The sequence below is a fragment of the Phlebotomus papatasi genome, chromosome 1, assembly GCF_024763615.1.
Source record: "Phlebotomus papatasi isolate M1 chromosome 1, Ppap_2.1, whole genome shotgun sequence".
Lineage (NCBI taxonomy): Eukaryota > Metazoa > Arthropoda > Insecta > Diptera > Psychodidae > Phlebotomus > Phlebotomus papatasi.
The window spans coordinates 30,273,173-30,297,511 of NC_077222.1; the positions used below are offsets into that span (position 1 = coordinate 30,273,173).

General features: G+C 31.9%; 1 protein-coding gene across 17 annotated transcripts in view; it reads left to right on the forward strand.

Annotated features, from left to right (window-relative positions):
- LOC129799618 (GATA-binding factor C) overlaps nt 1-24,339 on the forward strand; it is a 118,610-nt gene that overhangs the window by 82,801 nt on the left and 11,470 nt on the right. For all 17 annotated transcript variants that reach the window (XM_055843653.1, XM_055843655.1, XM_055843663.1 and 14 more), the window contains one exon: nt 19,768-19,902. In XM_055843653.1, coding sequence (XP_055699628.1) covers nt 19,768-19,902 — 135 coding nt within the window. The remainder of the gene's footprint in view (nt 1-19,767; nt 19,903-24,339) is intronic.

The window sequence follows — 24,339 nt, forward strand, 5'->3', positions numbered from 1 at the left end:
AGAAATAAAAATTAGTGTTTGGTGCTACCCCATGTTTGGTGGTGCCCCAGTTTCCCCTAGGAGTAAATTTTAATTTTATATTCTCATGGGTCAGATTCAATTAAGAACACAGGAATAAACCGAGTGATAGGAAACTTCCATCATCCAAAGCTTCAAAGCGGCTCAAAGCAGCTTTCCCTATTGATTTTCGGTTAGCTTTTGCTTGTAATTGAAAATTCAAATAATAATTAAAATTTTCAAACTGTGAATAATAACTGCAAATCCTCGAACTGAAAAAAATTCACGAATATTCATAGGATATAGTTAAGTTTTCTTTAAGATTTTAATATCTGCCGATTCTTGCACTAAATTCGATCGATTTTGCAATTTATGGGCAAAAATCTGGCAATCTTGCTCTCTCTGTCTGAGAAATTGTCAAATTTTCCGGGTTTTTCATTCACAGATTACTCAAAAATGTACCAAGTAAACTAAATCATTCATTTGTAGATATTTTGGATGTCTTTTACTTTAATTTTGTCTGTTAATTCGTCTTATGATACCTCAGAAGTCTGAGATTGATTTTTCCTGTCCATAAACTCAAAATTTATTATTCAAGATCAATTTTAATTATCAAGAACTTAATTTTCTTCGGATATTAAAGATTAAACACTAAATATTCCTCGGGATTTGTAATAGATTACATACCAAATTAATAACGGTTCAAATCAATATCTGTAATATTCTTGATCTTGATATTTTTGTCAAAATCGTGTTTATGGAAAAACCTTTTTCAATTAAATTAACTTATCGTTCTTTACTAATTAATTAATAGTTGTGACTTTTTGAACATCAAAAAATTAAATTTGAAATTTTTGACCAAGAGACAATTTAAAGTTTTTTTTTGTTCCTAACATTCATTTAACATACTAAAACCTGTAAGATTTTAGTTCTAATTACCAAAATTATTATTTAATTGACCATAATTTTGATTTTATACCGCTTTTTACTGATCAAGAGTATTTCTACCGAAATTATTATCTTGGAGGAATTTTCGGTCTAATAGGTTGTAGCAGATTGTGAACGGAAAAATAGACCTTTCTTGACTTTTTCTCTTTAATTCTTCACCGTGAAGAATTAAAGAGAAAAAGTCAAGAAAGGTCTATTTTTCCGTTCACAATCTGCTGAAATTATTATCAAATTAAACCCCTTTCAAAATACTAAAGTACGGTAAAAAAAAAAACTGAAGTAAAATTGCAATCAACAATCAGGGATTCAGGAATTAGACGGGAAATAACAATCACTTAGGAATACACATCCACTATCCCCAGAGCTTTCGGCGCAGTCTCAAAGCTTTCATCGGTGGTTGGACCAATTTAATCGGGAGATAGTTTATGTTTCCCTGAGAGATTATTGCTTTCCGACAACTTCCGGAATCTCCTATTGTTGATCAAAATGGTAAAGGTTTCAAAATATTCATTAACTGTAGAGCTTTAAAAACTCAAACCAAATAAAGGATATTGGCGTCTAAGAATGAAATGTTCTATCCATCTACATCCGAGTGTACCTAAAAAAAATATCTTAAAAACGTATTGTAAATATCTTTTCCAACTGTTTCAAAATAAATAATTTATCTTTGAAGTATCAATTTATAGGGGGCTATAATAAGACCTAAAGTCAATATCTCATACCGTTTAACCATTATGCTGATTAGATACAAAGATAAATTATTATTTAAAATTTCAAAAAATTATTAAAATTGGCTTCTTTGTGACAAGATATCTTCAATATTTAAGTAACTAAATATCTATGTTTTTTACATAGATCTTTGTTTCGCATAGAGCTGTTAAACTTCTCAGTTTTTTAACTGCATATCAGTAAACAATTGCAAAGTAGTATATCCTTAAAAGGTAGATAAAATAAAAATATTCTTTGTCTAAAAGTGACAGAAATATTACCAGAATGAAGCTAATAGGCACTATGTTGCCAACATTCTACTATGTATTAGTGATTTAATGCCATCATTACCATAAAAATCAATTACTTGACTTCTCTTTTAGCTTCTGCTCAACATCTTCCCTTTTGTTAATCTTCTCCTATCTCACACCTCTCAATCCCAAAGAATTAATGATAAAATGTGTGCTCACAAGAACATCGAATATCTCACTAATTCTCATTACAAATGTACATATAATAACACATAAATTGTGGTTAAAGCCCAATTCGGTGATGTAATAGAGAAGTAGTAAAAGTATAGTAAAAGCTTTCATTGAGTTCCTAAATAAATTTACCCAAATTCACTATGTCTGCCGCAGTAACTCAAAGTGTAACCCAAGTTAATCTGTAAACAGTGTATTCTAAATCTCAAACCGTCCAATGAAATATCAAAATCCATTGTACTGCTTTTGAATCACTGAATATGTGAGGTGTGAAAGATATGTTCACTGATAAGTACGAGTATATCCAATTTTAGCTTATAAATTTGAACAAATTGATATAACATCTTTTCTATCGTTTTATCCTCTCATATAAACCATATTATGTATATGGTGAGCACGAGGCCCAAAATAAAGGAGAGTTATATTTGCGTTTTTGTGCCTCTCCTCTTAGATATTCATGGTCAATGAATTGGAATCTAAAAGCACAATAAAAAAAAGAAAGTATCATATTTTTTATTGCACTTCTGATCCGAATTCATGACAGTGTGAGTGGTAGATTCATACCACAATTATTTACATATGCGTAACTCATATGTGAGTGATCTTATTTAGTACATAATTTTCGTGAATGAAATATCTTGATTTATGAGATAGAGGACCGAAAATCAGAATGATTGTCGGCTAACTGAATTAGAGACACTGACTTGATGGAATGTTTTTGTGAAGAAAGATATGATAAAAAAAAGGAATATTAAAATAAGACATATGACCATCAGGTAACAAAACTATTACTGGAATTTTACAGCACAATATCACAAAACATTTTATGGCAGAAGCACATTGACTGTAAAATCGTTACCGTCTTCGTTCTTCACAAATTTATGTATTGATATTATAGTCACTTAACTCTACAATTAATTCCGAATTATTAAGCTTGTCTATCGCATATAGGTATTATGAGATAATAATAATAATTCACACTGAACTTCATCATTTCTTAGGATTCTCACACCTTTATATTTGTAATTTCTTTGGACACTTGCGTCGGAAAGCAAGCGCCTTACCATTTAACTACTAATCTTTATATAGGGGGAGGTGGGACCAGTTTGAGCTGTGAGACTTATATATTGACATATGATTTTTTTTTCATATTTATCAAGACAAGCGGGCTTTAATTGAATGTAATTTACCTCTATAAAACAAAAGTGGAACTATAAATAAAATAATTGGAAGACCTCACTTTATTTATAAATATGCGAAAAACTAATATCAATGTAACCAAAAAGCTCAAAGTAGCCCCACGTCCCCCTAATATGAAATATTAAGTTACAAGAAATAGGTATAAAATGTAAAAAAAAACCGCGATCGAAATCACTATTTACGCAAAATTGCACTGACACTCAGGCCATTTTTATGATGTTTTACTTATTTTTTAAATTTTATTTTAAAATTGTAATATTATAACAAAATGCGGCAAAAACCTTTAGGAACTTTAACTATAATAATAGGAATTTTACGTCATATGATTAAATTGAAGTCTTACTTGTTCAGTTTGACGTATTTAAATTAATCTTAAATGAAATAAAAATTGATTGTACATATTGAAACTGAAGTATTAATTAAATAATTATAGATGTCCAATTCATTTACACCACATCAAATTAAATTACACTTCTGAACATTTCATAATTCTACCCAAGTCATGATGTTTGATCGATTTCTGAGTCCATCACAATTGTAATGATCATTCATGATCATAACATGAACGAATTTTTTTTCTGGCAAAAATTGCTATGTAATTAGCATGCAACGATCTCTTCTTAATTAGTATAATTTTATTTAAAAGATGTGTAATGTATACATATGACAATATGTATAATGCAGTTAAATTATCTACAGATGCCAATCGATCGCGATCGTATCTTACAAATTATTAAATGTCAATTACACCATTGAATTTTGTTTCTGAAAAAAAATCCCAAGGTAACAACAATAGACACGCCAATTGTTTTCTTGCATTTTGCCCAGAAATTGTTTTTACTTCGAATATCATTGTCAGTAATTCTGCTCATAGAAAGAAAATATACTAATAAAAATGATCTTCTATTATATAATATTAACCTTTAAACTTTGCCTTTTCCATACAAGGGTAAATATTTTTATCGCTATAGAATCTTCCATAAATATCGTTACTTTTTTAAAAATACTTTCCAAAATTCGCCCTTTTGCTATCGAAGTGACATAATTTAGTTTTAGCAAATTGGCAAGATACCAAAGAGAAATTTAGCTTTACTATTATTAGCGATTTATTTATTTATTTTTTTCTAAAATTACATTAATTAGCTGTTGTAAACGAAAGAGATTAAGTAATAGAACACCCATTCTATGGTACAAGTGTCCTGGGTTTCAAATTACTTTTCAAATCAGCACGAATGTAGCGAATATAGTGATTTAAGAACAACAATGACAAACCTCAAACTTATACCTTTGGCAAGGGTATTTCCAGAATTTTAGTACTAATTCTCAGAGTGCATCAGTAAAGTATGCATCAGTAAAACAAACAAAGAGAGTAAAACTTGCTTAAATTATGAGGCATTTTGATTAAAAGCCTGCGTAGGGTAAGTGTGTCAAATTTCGGCATAGTTGCATATAAGCACCGAAGTCCTAAGTTTGAAATGCAATATTTTTAATTTATCTTGATATTTTTTGTTACTTCCTTTTCGGGAAGGTTGTGTGGAACCTTGAAAACTAGTTTATCATCTTTGTTTTCTTTAAATCACTTCCTAAAATATTGAAAAATTAGTAATAATATTGCTTTGGGTAGTATTCCGGCCACTTTGAGTGAAATACCGGCCACCTTTTTCTGACCAACTTTTGTGACGCAACGGATAGAAAATTTCAAAACGTCAAACGGAGCGAGTTTAATACATTTATATGATCCATAAGCCCTGAGATCTTCCGTGTAATTTGTCCTGAAGATCTGGAGAGTAGCATCTCAAATTCACGCGCAGATTCCCGTAGCAATTCGCCCTTCGTGAACTCTTCCAAGGCCTTTTCCACATCATCTTTTTCATAGAAGCGATGTTTTCTTTTTCTCTGGACATTGTAGAACTTAGAAATTAAAAAAACAAAACACACAGAAAATGAATAAGAAATTTAGTAAAGCAAAAGATGTTGCCGGAATAAGCAACACTACCTCACCGGGGAAACGCTCACAAAGTATCTACTTTTTTACGCGAAATACAGGATCCAGCAGGGAAATTTCACCTGAAATTTAAAGAATTATTTCACTATTAACATAAACAGAAACAATATTTAAAGAAAACTAACCCATTTTCATCAATTTTCACCACAAATCGCAAGACTGCTAGAAACACAATCGATCTGTCACATTTTTTTAAGACTCTTTCCACACTGAGTTTTTACAACACAATTTAAATTCAAATTATACCTAAAATTTAACGGTCTTTGTGTTAATACATCCAAAAATGAATAAATATTTAAAAGCAAAATGAATTCATTGACTATTCGAAGATTACATACATAATTTTAATTAATTTATATGCGTGGCCGAAATTACACTCAAAGTGGCCGAAATTAGAAGCTGGCCGAAATTTGGCACAGTTTCCCTATATGGTTCTACAACGTCTTACTTAGAGCATTCTACAGAACGTTATAAAGAAGGAAAACCTTGTTTTATAAAGTGTGATTTTGCCACTCCTTCAACAAACATTTAAAGCCAAAATTCTTATAATAATCCTTTAAAAGTTTAAATATAATGCCCTTACTTAAGCCTTAAGCCTATACTTGATTTAAGCCGAAAGACGGCTTAACGTAATTATGAAGAAAATAATGATCATTACATTTCCGTTAGTTTCTGACTAATCCGTCTTTCGGCTAAGTCGTTAGAATGTCTAAGGCACAAGTTATTTGAAAATTATGGTTCCATAAGATAAGTCGTTTCCTTTTAATTCATTTAGTCTATTAAAGATCTTATCAGTATGCTGCAGTTGGAAACGATTTAATTTTTCAAAAAATATTTTTTTGATTTTTTTACAAAAATCTTTAAATCCTATGCCAGTATCATTGCATAAGTGCTAAATGATTTTGTCTCTGATGCACATCTAATTTAGGTTTATGTGACTTCTGGTCTCAAATACGATAATAACGCAGGTAAATCAGAAGAAAGACCCAATTTATTAATGGACTGATATGGGTAAAGTAGTCCAATGTTGCTGGTTACGCGCAATTTTGATACCCAATAAAAATGATTATTGTTGGCAATAAAATTACAATCCAGTGGAAGTGCTGCTTACACATGTTTTATACCATGGATAGATTGCTGCCGCGCTCGCTTGTTTAATGAAACCCAACTCAGTGCTAAATCAAAATGAAGGCGTGCCGATGAGGTAATGAACGAGCTCTTTCATCCTGACCAAAGACCTCTCCATCCGCCGTATTCAGCTGTATTTAGGTTAACGCTGGATATTATTCTGCTTGGGCATAAGCAAAAGCTCACAAATATACTCAAAAAACTTATACCATTTTACAATCTGCAAGATGAAACACTATTGAAAGTTAATTCTTTTCCCAATATCTTCTTTTTACTTCTACCTTCTTCTTCCCAAGATTCCTTCATCTGGTTGCTTTCCTTCATGATCGAAAAGTATTTGACGCACGGTGAATAAGGAGTACTTGTAACAATATGTAGATGTAGAATTTTGCGTGTGAAAACGTGCTCATAAATTGGTCAAGTTGGCAGTATATTGTCCTCCTCCCAATCAATAAAAAAAGGAGAAGCGCATCGCCACAATAAAATTTCATAGAACTGCAATAAATACAATTATACATCTTGCTTTATGAGACACACCGTGATTTTCCCCTTTAATTGATTTTCTCTCCCCTCAGTGCTTTGCTATATATGAACAAATATATATATTCCTATTCTTATACATGTGCATATATATAGAAATACATGGATTTCTCTCTTTCTGGGAATCTTTTTCATTTACAGTATTGGACTTTGCCTTCTCGTTCCCATACATTTAAACCCGGAAATCGATTTAGGGAAACATTGATCCCTATTATGCTCACGCAGTCTTTGGACTTATCTCAAGAGTAGCTTTTCTTTGCGTGCATAAAATTTTCCTTAAAAGCTACTTCACGAAAAGGATCTCACGTCACTTCAACCCTTCACATGAAAAGTTTTCTTTGCATTAAGGATTTATCAATTATGGACATAAATAAAGGAATATTCACATGATTGAAATGTTACTCTAAGAGGACTGTAGGACATTGACCGTTAAAAACTTATCATTCTACCTAGAAACTACGTTATTCTTTTGTTAATTTAATGTAAACTCGGAATTCATGCTTGTTTAACAAATAAAATAAGAAAAAATTATAACAAATAGCAAAAAAAGTTTGCATCTCGACAAAACTGTTCTATTTTAACATTACATTCACGTAGACAATATAGTTAGACGTCATAATTTCCCTCTTCACACAATTCTTAAACAAAATTTGCATTCAAATGTAAATTATTGGTAAATGTAAACAAGATCAGAAAGGAGCACAAAAATAAAAATAAGTAGAATAAAATTTATTGAAAACACAATGCGTTAAAAATCTTCAGTAAAGACACACACCATGTAAGAATTATTTATTTGCATGTGTGTGATTTTATTTTTTACGGATTAGCAAATATTTCTAGATAAAAACCGTAAAAATGCGTTTTAGATTTTTTTCATTTAATTAAGGTTTTGAAGAAAAACATTTTTTTTTTTTAAATTGATAATTACAGTATCCGGATAACACATAAGGTACTTATAAATCACTTAATAAGACCTTTCCCTGTGTCGTCCGAGTAGTATAATGTTTTAAATTTTATTTTATTTTCTCAACTACCTTGAAAGTGTCCCGGCTAAAAGTTTTAACCTTTCAACTATCAATGCATTTATCTGTTTTACTCGTGAAATTTAATCTCTAAAAAGGTTTGATCTTTAGCAGAGGATCAATTGCACCAAAATAGCAATTTAGCGATGCTTTCTACAATTTTGATATTTAATAAAAAATACTAGGGGAAAGTGGCCTGTCTTTGAATGCGACAGCCTTTGAATATTTCAATTTTTCTTTTATTTTCCAAAACAAAAAACCCTATTTCCTAACTTTAGTCAATACAACAAACTATTTTCACTAAGTCACGGATTATACGAAATAATTTATATTTAACTCAAGGATTCCTTTTTTTTTAAGAAATGCAATACCCATTTGCCTATTCTTAAACCCAAATAAATTCAGGCTGATCATCGAGAATATTCAGCCTGTAAAATTTTATATTAAAAAATAGGGTAAAGAAAATTTAAACAAAGGACCCCTAATTAGTGACTCTAATGCCATAAACAGACTTATGTACAAGACACATATACGGCTTAAGCCAAGAAACGGCAACAAAATCTATAAAGTCTGTCTAGGACGTTACGGCGTAAAACGAAAGCCGGCTTAGTAGGAAACTAATAGGAATGTTGTTTAATCATTATTTTGAATCTAAATATGTTAAGCAGTCTCTCGGCTTAAGTCGCAGGTCTATCCAGCAAATAAGTCTTCAGTGAATGACAGATTCAAAATACCATAGAATACACTTACAACTTAAGCCGAGAGACGGCTTAGCGTAAATAAAAATATTGATTTGAGTAAATTTCCATCAGTTTCCCACTAACTAAACCATTCTTGGCTTAAGCAGATAGACAGATTAGTCATAAACTGATGGAAATGTAATCTAATCATTATTTTGATTATAAATGCGTTAAGCCGTATCTCGGCTTAAGTCATACGTGTGTCTAGGGCGTAAGGGCCTCGACAGACCTGAGGATTAGCCGAGAGACAGCTTAGCGTAATTACATTCGAAATAATGATTAAAGTGCATTTCCATCATTTTCCGCTAAGTCGTCTCTCGGCTTAAGTCGTATATGTGTCTAGGGCATAAGTCATTCTAAGTATATTTGGGCCCTACCCCTACTGTATTTTTGTCTCTATCAAGGCTTATGTAAATCCTGACAAAATTTAACATTCGAAAGGAAGAAAGGAAATAAAACTGAATACTTCAAAATCCAACTTGGATAAAATTAATTCATAACTCCTGATAAGTATTTAAGAATAGAAAATGTATTAATTCAAGCTGTTTCCTTTTTGGTTAGAGTAAAATTGAGTAATTTGGAAACTCATCATTTTGGAATTTTGAGATTTCTTCAGTGTTTTAGATGAGGAAAAAACTAAAATAAGCATTTCTTTTTCGTTTTGCTTTTCTTTTTTATTTTGTGGTCTTCTTTATTTCTTTGTCCATATGAAACAATAAGGAAATCACAAATTTTCCAAATTGGAAATGGTTCCAAATTATCCAGTTTTGTCCTATAGCCTATTAGAAAGTTATATAGGGGAAAGCTATCAGGATTCGCACACACTCTGGTTTCGAACACACGTATTTTAATAGCTAGTCGCTAGCCTTAAGTCATACACTTCCTGAAAAAAATAAGGTCAGCTTCATTAAAGGAATACGGAACATTATGAAGTGTTCAAAGCCAGTTGTGTGCGAAGTCTGAAGGCCTTTCCCTATATAACACATTTTTATATATTAATTAATTCATTAAAAAATAGAATATTCCTAAAAGTTATCCATGCGTGAGACTGTCCCATCTTCCCCTAAAAATTGTCAATTATGCATGTAAAAATTGTTTGGTCCCCGGTTATATTAAACTGAGATCCTACAAAATAATCTAAAACTTTCATCCCATCATAAGACAAAGGCAAGCATAATGTGAAGATGCTACTAAATGTTAACAACAGAGCACGGAAGCTCGGTTTAGGATTTTCTATCTGAAATAAATTTTAATATAATAAATAGCACATAAGATAACCCCTAAAATAACTGAACAGAGGGAACAGAGTATTCTACATGGTGTAATTTTTGAAGGGTGAGAAATATCGACCAATCACGTGACTCTCAAAAACCCTAGCAACCCCACGAAAATGCTTAGCAACGAATAATTTCACCACGCCCTTGGGGCGCATTTAATCGCTGATGCCTGAAGAATCCCCGTCAAAATGAAGAGAATTGCAGATATGGGAGATATTTCAGGAGCAACTTAAAGGTGATATGTCTAGGAAATTCCAAAAAAGCAAAAATCTGATTTTGCCGAGTTTTTGGAGAGGACTTAAATCCTTTTGTGTACAAAATCCTTTGATATCTTAAGTATTGATTTTGTGTTTGGGTTTTTTGTGTATTTGCCCTGCTTATGAAATTAGTCCTAATGGGTGTCAATGTCAAATGGTTGTGTTGGTCTCCAGGGGCAACTAAGTGGTACCAAAACAAATGCTATCGTGCGAAATAACACACGTTCAGTGGTTTTTTTTTCGATAAGGCTGGCTTTGCAATAGATCAGCCGAAAATCTTTAGCTGATTTTTCAGATGCTATTCAATATCCTGTGTCTGGGATGAGCTGTCCAGATGAGAACCCCATTATTTGGGGCGTCACAATTCCTATATAGGTTTCAGTATTGAAGAAATTCAAAATCGTTGATCCCATTCATGTTTTCTCACAATCTTCTCTCGATGCTTCCTCTCTTCGTCAGCTATTTGGCAAAATTTTAATTTATCGGAAATCCGTGCAACCTCCCAATCTGCCTGCATTTTTAATAAGAATCTCATAAATGAAATTAATTTTGGGTCGAATCTACAAGTTCCCACGGTTTTATTTGTAACCCCACTATACGTATTTTATTTTTATATCTTTTCATTTAGGACCACAACTCTTCCATATAGTTGGACATGTGGTCCTCCTGCAGTTTTATTGACTTGTCCCAAGAGCATTGAAGATGGCGATGATGAGGGGGATCTTTAGCTCGATCATCTTCTTAAGCTAAACTTTTTTATTTATTTTCTACAAATCTGTTCATCATAATATGATTGACGTTATTTGTTTTCACATGGACGATGACGCGATATTTCTGTCTTCGTTTCAACCAATTCAGTATGTTATTGGACGAATTAAATGATGAAATTTTTCGATTCGTCCAGAGAAATTTGATACGTGAAGGTGATCTATCCAACTTTCTGGTCCTTTCTATAACCTTTGTTTTTTTCTTTAGTCCATTCCTCTTATAGCACCCAGAAATATGTTCAATTTTCTCATATGTTCCCTCTGATAAAATACGCATATATAGCATAAGAAGGGACGGAGAGAAAGAAAGATAAAAAGATTTAAAGGTATGATCATACACTCTGTAGGTGAGAATGACTCTATGGAAAGTTGATTGGCAAGATGTTTTGGCACAGCAAGACATTTTATTATTGTATTTGAAGCGCTTTTTGTTATTTTTGTATGGTGCGATTCATTGTTGGTTTTTTATATTTACTCGGTATCTCTGTATTACATTGTTTCGATAAGAGGATAAATGGGTTAAGCAAGCTATTCTCCACTCTCGATCGAAGATGATCTGCCAGATTTCCTTTCAGATATGATTTTTTATTGCTCCCGTTTATATTTTCATTCTCTTTTATAAACCACCTTTTTTCCGTATGACTGTGTATATGTGCCTTATTCGGCCACTTCTTTCGATTTTTGATTTATCGGTTTACCTCACCTCCATATCGACTATTGAGAATCTTCTTTCATGATGCCACTAAATACGATTGTTCATATTGCACCTGAACTCACATAATGGCACAATTTATTTGTAATATTTTGGCCAAAGGCAAGTTTTAGACATTTAAACTTTTAACGAAATTAAAGGAGAGAGAAAAACATAATGAGCAGTAATTTATGCAAATGACCAGTAAAAAACGTTTAGTCATACAATGTGGTCAGTAAATTAAATGATATAAAAAGAAATTATTAGCATGTAATTAAAAAAATCAAAAAAAAAATATATGTTATGAGTGATCCGTCAGAAGCATGATCTTTGACAGAAATTATCAGTAACAATATTAACAAAAAAACAGTGAAAATTACAAATTCAATGAGGTGATAAATACGAAGAAACCCTTGTCAACTGCCCCAGAAACGTTTTGCAAAACCAAAGAAACCTGAAAATTGTATCATGAAACTCTAGAAACCTAAAAATTATTTCACTAAACCCGAAAAACACGAAAATTGCTTCGTATGACCCAAAAAACCTTAAAATTGCTATACAAAATCCGAAAATCCCACAAAATGCTCAAGAAAATCCGCCAAACTCAGAATTCGCTTCAAAAAAAATCTAGAAAACTTAAAAATTCGTTTTCTAAACCCCAAAAAAAATAAAAAATTGCCTTGAAAAACCCAAAAAATGCTCTCCGAAACCAGAAAAACCCAAAAATTGCTTCTCGAAACATGAAGAACCCAAAAATTCCTTCGGAAAAACTTTAAGCCCAGAAAGGTTTGTCTGTAGAAATGGCGATGGGTCATATAAGATTATATTATTTTTTGAAAATCTATTTTTGAATTATTACATCTTAATTGTTTTTGGTTTTCCTTTTATCCAATTTAAGTTTTTGAGAAAATCACATTTTGAAATATCAATCAAACAATACGAGTTTGATAAATAGATAATTAAAAGAGAAATTAGAAATCTATAAAAGTGAAACTTAAGAAAAAAGACTAATAAAAACTTATGCTTATGCGAGACTAAGTGATAAGAAACAATTAGGGAAACTGTACCAAATTTTGGCATAGTTGCATGCAAGTTCCAACATTTTTAATTTGAAATGTAATATTTTCGATACCACATGAATTGTTTTGCTGATTCTTCTTATGGGGTCTACATACCAGAAACAATTTTCGTCAAAAATTGCCTTTTTTAAAAAATTCTGACGTTTCTGCCTACAAGGATACGGGAAATTTTCTTTAAAAAGGTATTTTTTAAAGAAGTTGCTCCTAGTGTATAAAGGCCCAAAGTCTTAAGTTTAAAATATAAATTGATATTTTGTTACTTCTTACTAAGGAGTGCTGCTTGGAACTTTGTAGATAGCTTAGCGTCTTTGCTTTCTCCAAAATAATTCTCAAAATATTTTAAAATGAATAAAAAATAGGCATAAGCTTCGGGTAATATTTCGTCTACGTCGATTTTCATAGTTCCTTACCCTTCCGGAATTCTTCCAAAGCTTTTTTGACATCATCTCGATCGTCTAAGCAACATTTTTTTGTTTTTTTTTGCATTGCATGATCTCTAGTGTATGCAAGACCTTAAAAAATCATGGAGATTTAAAAAACCAAGGAGTGGTCGAAATTATATGCTGGCCGAAATTTGGTACAGTTTGCCTATTCTTAATGGTTCCGGCACATCTTTTTAGGTTAAGAAAATTTCAAAAATTATAATTCACTTTCCTTTTTTTCTCAAACGTTTTGCATATTTTTATCCTACTCCTTCGCACTCTCCTTCTCTTTCTTTTTTGGAACATCGCAACAGTTTCAATTCAGGTCAATTCAATTTGCAGTGAAATCGGCCATTTAAAATTTTGTTTTCCTATAAAAAGCCAGAAAAACTTAATCTGACACCCAATTTTTAATCCTCTCGTCCTTAAAGGATTTAACTGTAATATAAGCATGTGCAAAATATCTGAGAAAGAAAGGTACGTGAATTTTGATTTCATAAATTTTCCTCAACTAAAAATCGTGTCGGAGGGAAAAAAATTTAAATTCTTTTAATATAGCTGCACTGTGATTATGTACGCGTAATTCTGTTTGGATGACAAACTGATTCCGAAATTAGTTTTTTAAAAGATAATAATTAAATAATGTATCTAAAGTTAAGTGAGAGTTTAAGACGTAGGGGAAGTGATTATGCTTCGTACGATCCCAAGCTTCGTAATGACTAAATTTTTCCTATATTTTTTTTTTAATAAAATTGACTTAGCATTTTTTTTTGAAAACTGTGCCCTATCCCCTATCTCCTAGTTTTTGAAATATAAGTGCGATGTGCCCCATTTATTAAAAAAAAAAACAGGAAAAATTTATTCCTTACGAAGCTTCGGATCGTATAAAGCATGGGCACTTTCCCCTATTTAGTTTTACCAAAAAGAAACAATCAGGCATTTTGTTTGAAGATAAATTTTAGAGAGATAATAATTCTTTTAAAATATAATAAAATGTGCCTCTTTGGGTTTCATGAGCGACATTGTGGTCTGTATAATTTCTGCATGAAAAGTGCAAACACCAGATTACCAGTCATAAATTATAACTTAAAACACATGACACTTCTTTAATATCAAATTGGACAATATATAGAATGATCCATACAGACACCCAATAAAATTTATTTTCAAATAATCCTGAAAATTATTCATGAGCAATTATTGTCCATTGTGGGCAAATGCAAAAGGTCTAAATGCATATAATTTATTAATAATTTTGAGAATAATTCGTTTACAAGAATTGACCCAGACAAAAATCGTTAATTTGTAACTTGTAACAATTTGTGAGAAAATTTGTTTGAATGATTATGCCAGTGAAACATGTTACACACCTGGCGTGTGGGTCGATAAAAGGAAATTTCTAATTAATTTAATTAAATTCCTATATTTAAGCTCAATAGCTTGGAATATGTAATACGAAAAAAAATTATGCAAACTCATCCAAGTTTAATATTTACCCCGCAAGTGAACATTCAGAAGAGAAAATTTAATGTATTGTTATAATCCATCATAGAGAAAAAATCATCTTGATTATATAAAATTTGATTAGATTTTCATTGGTTCTATTTCAGAGAAAGACGAAGGGAAAAAACATGAATAGAAGATTCTTTTGAAAGGTTCTTTACTTGTCACATTGTATTTAATGCTTCAATTTAAATAAAATTTATTATAAAGCAAAAGTGAAGATATTAAAATTTGCTTGTAAAACTTTTAGATCAAATACTTGGTGATCTTACAGATCATCCAATAAATGAAATAGGGGATTAGTCGGAGTAAAGATGAGAGATGACTTAAAAAAAAAGAAATCGTTTTCTTATGGTGTTGTTTTGTGACCGTGATTGAAAATCTTGATTTTTTTACAAAATCATTTCGGACTTATTACAGTAACAATGAAATCTAACATGATGGTTTCTTATAGTGAAGTATTTTAATGGAATAGCATAACAAGAATTAAATGTGTTTTTTTTTTCTATATAACCAATCTGTATAATATTGGGGAAGACTATACCCATGTATTTATATCCCAGAAATTATTATGCAATGTCATTGTGGAATTCTCTTCGGGAGATCTTTAACCATTGTACCTCATATCGCATACTTATGGATCTAATCGGACAGAGATTAGATGTCTAACTTACCAAATGACTTCTCTAGCCATCTCTCTATTCTTACATTGAAAAATTGACTGATCAACAATGCTTCAGATATTTTTTTTTCTCTGTATTATAACTTTCATGGTCAGTCTGTTATCCACTTAATTAAATTGAAAGATTTAAAGTTTTATATACAAGAAGACTTCAGACCAAAAGACTCCGTGATTTCTCCCACCAAGAGTGATTAATGACTCACTTCCGTTAAATGTGAAAGAGTTTTTTTTTATTACAAAAGCTTCGCAATGAAAATCAAAGGTTGGCACTATAGAACATCAGTAGCATTATGAAGTTTTTCAAAATTTTGTAACTCATCCGGGAAATTCATCAACCCTGAAATATTTTAGTTAGATTTCTTAAGATGATTGTGATCATAGGGAGATTGCAATATTTAAGGCTAGATCATACCCCAAGAAGCATTTTATTCTTCATGTCATCTCTTTAGGGATATCTAAAATAGAGAGCATAGAATGAAGCCGAAAAGCAATATGCCTGTTTTATAAAATCGTAAATTTCACGGTTCTGTAAAAAGTTGTAAGAAAGCCTATAAGAAAATGTTGGGTTATTATAATGTTTAAACCTATCTGATCCTTATCATAATGTAATTTAGCTCCAGTTTCACTCCAGTTTCATTGAAAAACAAGAGAAAACAAACTGATTTCAAAGGTACCCCACTTCCCCCTATTAAAATCTCGTGAGAGCCCTACCTAACCTACACTACTTTACTAAAAGATCATTGCAACAAAATGAGAAATACTGCAACGTGTAGGGGGATGTGGGGCACATTTGAAATTGGAATTTTTCACCTATTTTTAATTAAAATTGAGCCTGTTAAATTAGCTGTTTAAACATATTAAGAAGTTAAATCACATTTAATAGGAGAAAAATTCCAATTTCAAAGGTACCCCACTTTCAAAGATGCCCCATTTCCCCCTATGGAGAAAAATATTTTGCTTGTGAATTATTTGTGAATTTGTGAATAATAGGGGAACTAGGGCATTAGTAGCTAATCATGGACTATTTCAAACACTGAAAATTTTTAAATTAGATAGTAGACTTCAAATAATGATACCTATTTTATAGGGATCCTTGTCCACTGAAGGAATATTGATCGTAAGTCCAAGTTATGTAGACATAAAAATCAGTGCTTAGAACTATCCCATATTTACTACAACCCTTGTTTCCTCTGTAAGTCGGTTTTAGAATATACGGTTCTATAATCTTCTGCTTAGAGGATGTTACAAAATGAAATGAAAAGGAAATAAGATACTAAAGAATCTAAGCCAAAACCATCTTATTAATACTCCTTCCATTCCGAGAAACGATATACGGTTAGGTCAAATTTTTATCGTGAAAAAAGTTGTTTTTTTTGGTAAATTTATTAAGAACAAGGATTCTTTTAAGGTAAATACTTAATGTTCTGCAACTTGTAAACGTTATGCGGAATAGCCGTTCCTTTGACTCGGTGAATACGCTGACTAGGACTAGATAGATGATGCCATATCAAGGGACAGGAGAACATGTTAGGTAGGCTTGGTGAGGCTTGAGACATCAGTCTCTTTTAGGTTATTGACATGGCTAGAGGTGCTTTTCTAGGTGTACCTCAGGAAGGTTACAAACTACAAACTGTCTCGTGTATGAAAATATTTAGAATTTTAACCAATAGCTAAACATTAATCTCTAAGTCTCTAAACCTCTTCAGCCATCCTCTCTCGTCTCTAAAATAAGGCGACCGGGCGACAAGTAACCGGAAAGTCCGGTCACATTCACTGTGGCCGCAGAATATATATTTCCTAAAAGTACGACTTGTTTTCGAAGCAAAGGAAATACTTGTTAATTTGGAAATATTATCAGTAGATTTTAAGCAGAGATAATTAAAGAATTCTATAAGGCATTATACATTGAGAGAAATCCGTAAAAGTTAAAATAACATTCCAGAAATGTTAATTTTACCCTGCATTATTGATCCGAAATCGGTGTAAATATTACTCTTTTTAGGTGTATTAGGGGTTAAAGTTACCCTTTTTCATGTTAATTTTACCCTTGAAAGGTGTAAAATTAACATTAAAAAATGTTGATATATTTTTACACCTAAAAAGTGTTAAAGTTACGAGGAAAAAAGGTTAATCGCACCTTCTTTTTTTCTCAGTGTAGCGAATAGAATGCTTCTCATTAAGTATTTATGAATTTTAAGATGATACAAGTAAATTTTAAGTAGACAATGCATCAATTAAAGACTTCTTCGGAACATTAATTAAATAAAAATGCTTCTCATTAAGTATTTGTAGACTATGCAAATGAATTTCAAGGATACAGTACACCTCCAATTGTGTTAAAGCATTCTATTCTTGTATTTCAGTAGTTTCAGTTATTAGTCGTTGTAGTTACTAGTTCACTCACTAAAAATTGCTTCACTTTCTATGCCAAAAAGCAACCTTGAAATTTTACTTAGATATTTTTTTAATGATTTTTTTTTAATTCTTCGGGGTTGCCGCTATTGGAATTGTACTGCATATTGTTCTACATTACTTCCTGAAAGAATTCTACAAGACGTTATAAAAAAAATCTCATGTGAAGTAGGGGTAGGTGGGGCTACTTTGAGCTGTGGGGCTAGATTGTTATACGACTTTTCCGCCTATTTCTAAATGAAGCGGGTCCTTACAATTATTTTATTTAGATCCACAATTGTATTGTCTATCTAAATTACATCATGTTAAAGTGCAATTTCCATTAGAAATATGTGAAAATATTGTGTAACAATGTAGCCCCACAACTCAAAGTAGCCCCACCTCCCCCTATTCTAAGATCCATTTATATAAATCTTTCTAGACGCATTAAAGCTTAGTGCTATAAAACTTATGAACTTTAATTGAAAGATAGTTTAAAATTTACCTTCATGCATCATCATCATTTTCAACCGCTTGTCCTTATTGGGGTTTCGGGCCCATGACATCCAATTTAGCAGCCCACGCTTGTCGATCCTCCGCAACTTCAGGAAGATGATCGGGTTCGATCTCAAGGCGCTCCAAGGCAAGATTCCGAATTTCATTCAGCCACCTTGTCCTATTGGTCTGCCTCGAGGTCGGCGCCTCCTCACAATGGCTTGGACAGCTTTTCTTGGGAATTAGCTTCCTGCTGCTAATACATTTTTTACTAATTTTAAATTTATAAAAAATAGATATTTAGAAGACGCGAGTGGAAAATTCTTTAAGAAACTTTTCTTAAATGTTATGGTACACTTGAAAGTGGAAGAAAAGGAGGTAAATTTATGAGTTCTTAGTTGGAACGTCAACAGGAAGTGCGTGAGGATTAATTTTAGGTAAAAGAATCGCCTTCACCCACAATCCCTATCGGAGCTTCAACCGTATACCCTCGCTGATAGCCTCATTTTAATGGCGTTAATTTTATGTTTATGGACATGCCTTTCTAACATACATATATGTCAGTACTCTATTTAGTTTTATGGGCTTTTCGCGAGTTTCTCATGTCCAGTAAAGCGACTTATTAAAGATCACGGGATGTCTTGACCTGAATTTCTTACAAGAATACCTATAAATAATCATTTACAATCACAGTGATATATACATTTCCATCAGTGTGTACTATTTGTCATCAATTTGAATAAAAGATGGTTGACAGTAAATTAAATTTGGAAGCTCATTCGGAGAATTTTTTATTGAAAAAAAAATATAAAATCGAAATATTTTTTATCTTAATAATATTTTTAGTAAGTCCACTCATACATGTATGAGTCGACAAGATGATGGATCATCCATCTTTGTCATGACGAGTGACATTCAAAATTTGAAATAAATTGATCGAAGTTCTTTCTGATTCCGCGTCAGAGAGTAGCTAAAGGAGCATTGAGGAGAAACCAAATATGCTTAACATCACAAATTCTTTAGTTATTTTTCACTCACATTTTATATTATATTTTTTTATATATAGCATTACATCTCCTCTACTGAATATCAAATGTGATGGATTTCAGACATAGTTCATTTTAACCCAGAAATAAAGCAAAAGAAGTACAAAAAGTAATAATGAGTGGGCGTTTAGAGAGCAACTACTCGGTTTTGTCTTTATATCTTGTATACTGTGTATATTTTTGCTTTTATTTCATTATCTTTCGTTATATAAATTACAATTTATTCAGGGTGGTATTCAAAGAGAGAAGAAAAAAAAGCTATACCAAAGAGGAAGTTGATGTTATTTTATTGCTTAATTTGATGCAAAATACATTCACAGATGTAATACTTCAGCTATTATTGTTTTTACATAAAAATCTAATAACCGACCATTGGCCTCTTTGCAGTCACTCCAAAGTGCCGCCAGAAGAGCGGGGACCTCTTGTGCAAACTGCAAAACTACAACAACAACCTTGTGGCGACGAAATTCAAGTGGTGAACCCGTCTGTAATGCCTGTGGACTCTATTTCAAACTACACAATGTAAGTTATATTTCCAACTGTAACAAATTATTAGAAAGATTCAAGGGGTTAATATCTCTCACTTAACCAAAAGTTGTCTAAAAAACCAAGTAACTGTCAAATACGCTATTCCAAATTGTCATAATGATAACTCAGTGAAGTTCGAATAGGGGTAGGTGGAACAATTTTACACAAACAAGATTTTTGATAAGGCAAAATTCTGGGATAAAAAGTTAATTACCTTACCTCATTGCATACAGTATCGGCCAAAAATTTCTTGACAAAGCTACGTCCGAGAAATCTGGCGGAAAAGATTATAGAAAAAAGAGAAAAAAATACTTTTTTTGAAAATACTAATATGCTATATTATTTATATGTGTCAAAAAAAACTAATTTTATTTCATATCAAAAATAATTCTTTTCCAAAACTTGGTTATTTTTTATCGATCAAAAGTTTCTTGGCAAATTTTAAAAAGGGCTCACAATGGTCAAATACATTCAATCAACATCCTGTAACCAGTTATGTTATGAAGTTATGTTATTTGAGAGGCAAAAGGCTGGTTTGCACATTTCTAAAGTCTTCAGTATGATCAATATAAGCAAAAAAAGTAATGATGAAAATTGTATGTTTTGTTAATTTATAATTTAGGTTAAAATGGAAAGTTACAAGAAGATAAAAGAAGGGCAATCGTCCATAAATATTTTCGGAATAAGTCTGCGTCGTCTTTTGTTTAATTTTATGGAAAATCGCAACAGGATAAATATAAAATCGTCAAAACTTATGGTGATGAGGCACGCGTAAATTTAGAAGACGCTGCTAGCAGACCAAGGGTTTCGACTTAGAAGGTTAGAAACCGCATTGTAAGTAGGGGAGACTGGGGTAAAAAGTCACAAATCGAAAAATTCAAAATTCAATATCTTCCAAGGTAAAAAAGATAGCGGCTCATTTTTTTTCTATAGAAAGCTTCCATAGACCTTCTTCAATGTCGTAAGTTTCTTAAAATTCGAACAAGGAATTTAGAAAATAAAAATATCGAAATTTTTAGCCCTATTTTTGAAATATTTTACTAGCAGAAGATAACAATTATTCTACTTATTTTCCAAAATTGATGTACTGGTGAATATTTTCTAAATAATTTGGATTTTTTGAATACGAATCCGCTATCTATTTTAGTATTTTACAAAGATTCTTTTCTCCAGAAATCCTTTTATTAAAAATGGCCACTTGGGGTAAATAGTAACAAAAGTTATAGAGCAAAAAATAACAAAAAAGCGAAGCAATTTCTGATGTCTCACGGCGAAAAGAAACGTCATTATCATGTCTCGCCGCTTGTTATTTGCATTGGTCAAACGATTTGTAGTCTTTTGTGTGTTTTTTCTAAAATAGCTTGAAAAGCGCTTTTCTCGTAGAGAAAACAGTGTTTTACAAAGGTGTAGAAGAATAAATTTTCAATGAAAATATGTCCTCTAGGTATTTTTTCAAATTTACGAAAGCCATTAATGAAGCGTATCAAAATGTGATAATACCCAATGTCTGGTACTATCTGCCCCAGCATTTTTGAGAATAGTCACAAAATTACCTTTTAGAAATTGGCTCGATAAACGTATTTCCTTACAAAATAGAAGAATATTACTTTTACAAAGTTGTAGAGCAGTAAATTTCCTATAAAACTGCGCTAATTAAAAATTTTTGACGCGCTCCAGTAGCTTGTAAAAAAATAAAATATCCGTTTTGTGACTATTTGCCCCATTCTCCCCTATCTTTAATAGTGAACCCATAATGTCTTTTCTAGAAATCAAAAATCAATTGGTTTCTGAAGGCACATGAGTTCCTAATGTTACAAAAATCAAGCTCAAATTGAGTAAAGTGGTAAGAATGGTTGGGTAATTCCTTGGATTTCATAGGTAAGCATGTCCAATCTGAATATGGTTGCAGATTAACTTTTTTAACGCGTTTTAAGGTAAAATTGCAACCCTGGATCCAACCATTCATACCACTTTAGCCAATTTGAGCTTGATTTTTGTATCATTAGAAACTCCCATGTCCCTTCAGGAACCAACTGATTTTGGATTTCTGGAGCAGACATCAAGGGGTCACTATCAAAATACTTACAATGTGGTTTTCAACCCTCTGAGTCGAAACCCTGGGTCTGCCAGCAGCGTCTTATAAAACGTACTCGTGCCTTGCTACCATAGTCTCGTAGAAGAAAAAAAAGCACCTTTGAATTTCGCCGTCTTTGAAATTGGGTTTCTTTGTCCGATTTTTAAGTGAAACTGGATCTTATCTAGATATAATTTAGATTAACAAACCAGTTGAGGAGCTGAAATACATTGTGACAAAGCTCAATTCTGTTTGAGAATATGAAAAAAAAAACAATTTCAAAGCTGCCACAATTCAAAGGTGCCCCACTTCGCCCTATAATGAATAATGTCATTCAAAGATTATACTAGACTTATGGATGGAAAACCTACAATATCATATGCAGCAAGAAAAAAAAAATAAGAAAATAGATGTTTTTTAAATAAAACTGCTTTAAATTTCAGAATTGTTATAAAATTTGAGCAAAAAACAACTGAACAATAAAAAATTAAACATAAGTAATAAAGCAGTAATTAGTAAAATAATTAGTAAAAAGTCCAAATATTTATAAAAAAGAGTGTATAATTTACATAATTAACATCTAGTATAGCTACAGGTAAAATGGGAAACACTTTCTTTTCCCTTTGCCAAAACCTACCTAACAATTTCGCACCTTATAATTTTTTATTACTTCTCAAATTGATTTTTTTTACTTCTCACTTCAACAGCAACCAAAATTCAATAAATTAAAATGCAATAAAATTACAATATATTTCGATTTTTAATGCTTTTTATTTCTGTTTGTTTGGTTATTTAAACTAATTACAACTTTCCAAAATTACTGTATAATTTTAAATTTTGTAGTCACGTCACGTCATAACCTTTAATTACGGTTGATAAAGTGCCCTAAGCTGTGTAAGACCTACCCTTTGGAAAAAATATAATTATTATTCGGGATAAGAGTCGGACACTGAGAAAATCTACCCAGACAATTCCTTTGGAATCGTTTAAGAGTTTATAAAAAAAATAAATAAAATGCTGTAGTCGGAAATCCTTTACGTAGGCTACACTTTTCTAAATATGCTTAAGTTTCTTTTTTATTGTGCGGATTAGAACAGAGAGGGGAGAACACTAGACACCCTAAATGGTTTCTGGTGGACGGTGATTTAAGCACATTTCCTACCCTCTGATTCTACCAAAAGTCTATCAAGAGGCAGCATCATCCTGAAGCGGATGCATTGACTCACAAATGAGGGGTTGACTGAATAATAATATTGTTTTTCGATACATATTGCATTCATTTGCTCGTTAGGGGAATGATTTACTTGCCTATGGGGTGACCTATCTCGAGATGCTTCATATGACGAATGGTATTTAATACCCCAAGGAGGGTATGGAATTGCTTAAACGATTTTATACCCCATTGACCAGTAACTGGGCTATTTTGTACACGGATTAGAGATCACTTCCCACATGAACAATGAGGACACCGGAAAGGGTGGAAAATTCAATTTTTGGGGGCGTCGATGTGGAAACACTTTTGCGTCTTATCCGTCGCCACATATGTATGTGATTCATTCCCTCTGGTACCCTCTATATCTCAGAAAACTTTGTCAACATCATCGAATGGAGGGTTGAAAATTTCTCAGAGACAGAGAGAGTGAGAAAAAGATGAATTTTCACGCAACTTTTAATCGCTAATTTATTCACATAGCCTCTTCTAATGCTTATGCTAACCCAAAGTATAAATAAGTCAGCACTTTCCGGAAGTGGATAAATTAGAAAAGTTTCTTCTCCCAGAAATATCTTAAACAGGAAATTGCCTTAGGGGTATGCCTTTCCCATAAACATTATTTCTTTTCGTGGTACTTCCCATCTTCTGCTTTATTCAATCTAATTATGCTAATTTTTATGTATGGGAAAAATTGAAAAGAAGCTATATAAATTTCAAGAAAATGCAAAGAAAAATACTTTAGAGGAGCTTGAAAATATTTTCCAATTATTTGTATTTATTTGGGTTTGCTCCTACTTCGAATTTTATCGTTTTTAGATTGCACCTTTGAAGTTTACCCAAGAAATATTTTTATCTCAATACCATATTGTGTATAGGGATGGGAGTTAAAAAAAACATATTGTGTAAATCTCTATGTAATGGGTAATAATATAATATCAAGGATCTTTCAATGCTGGTTGAATCGACATTTACTCAGCTACGTGATCCTTATAAGAACAGCAGCGCACTAATAAGTCTCTCATAGACTTCTATAAGTACTTATACTAAAAAATCTTCTAGTAATAATAATCACATGGAAAGATCAGTTCGTTTATTCGTTCGTTTATTCGTTCGTTTATTCGTTCGTTTTCCAATCATTCTTCCA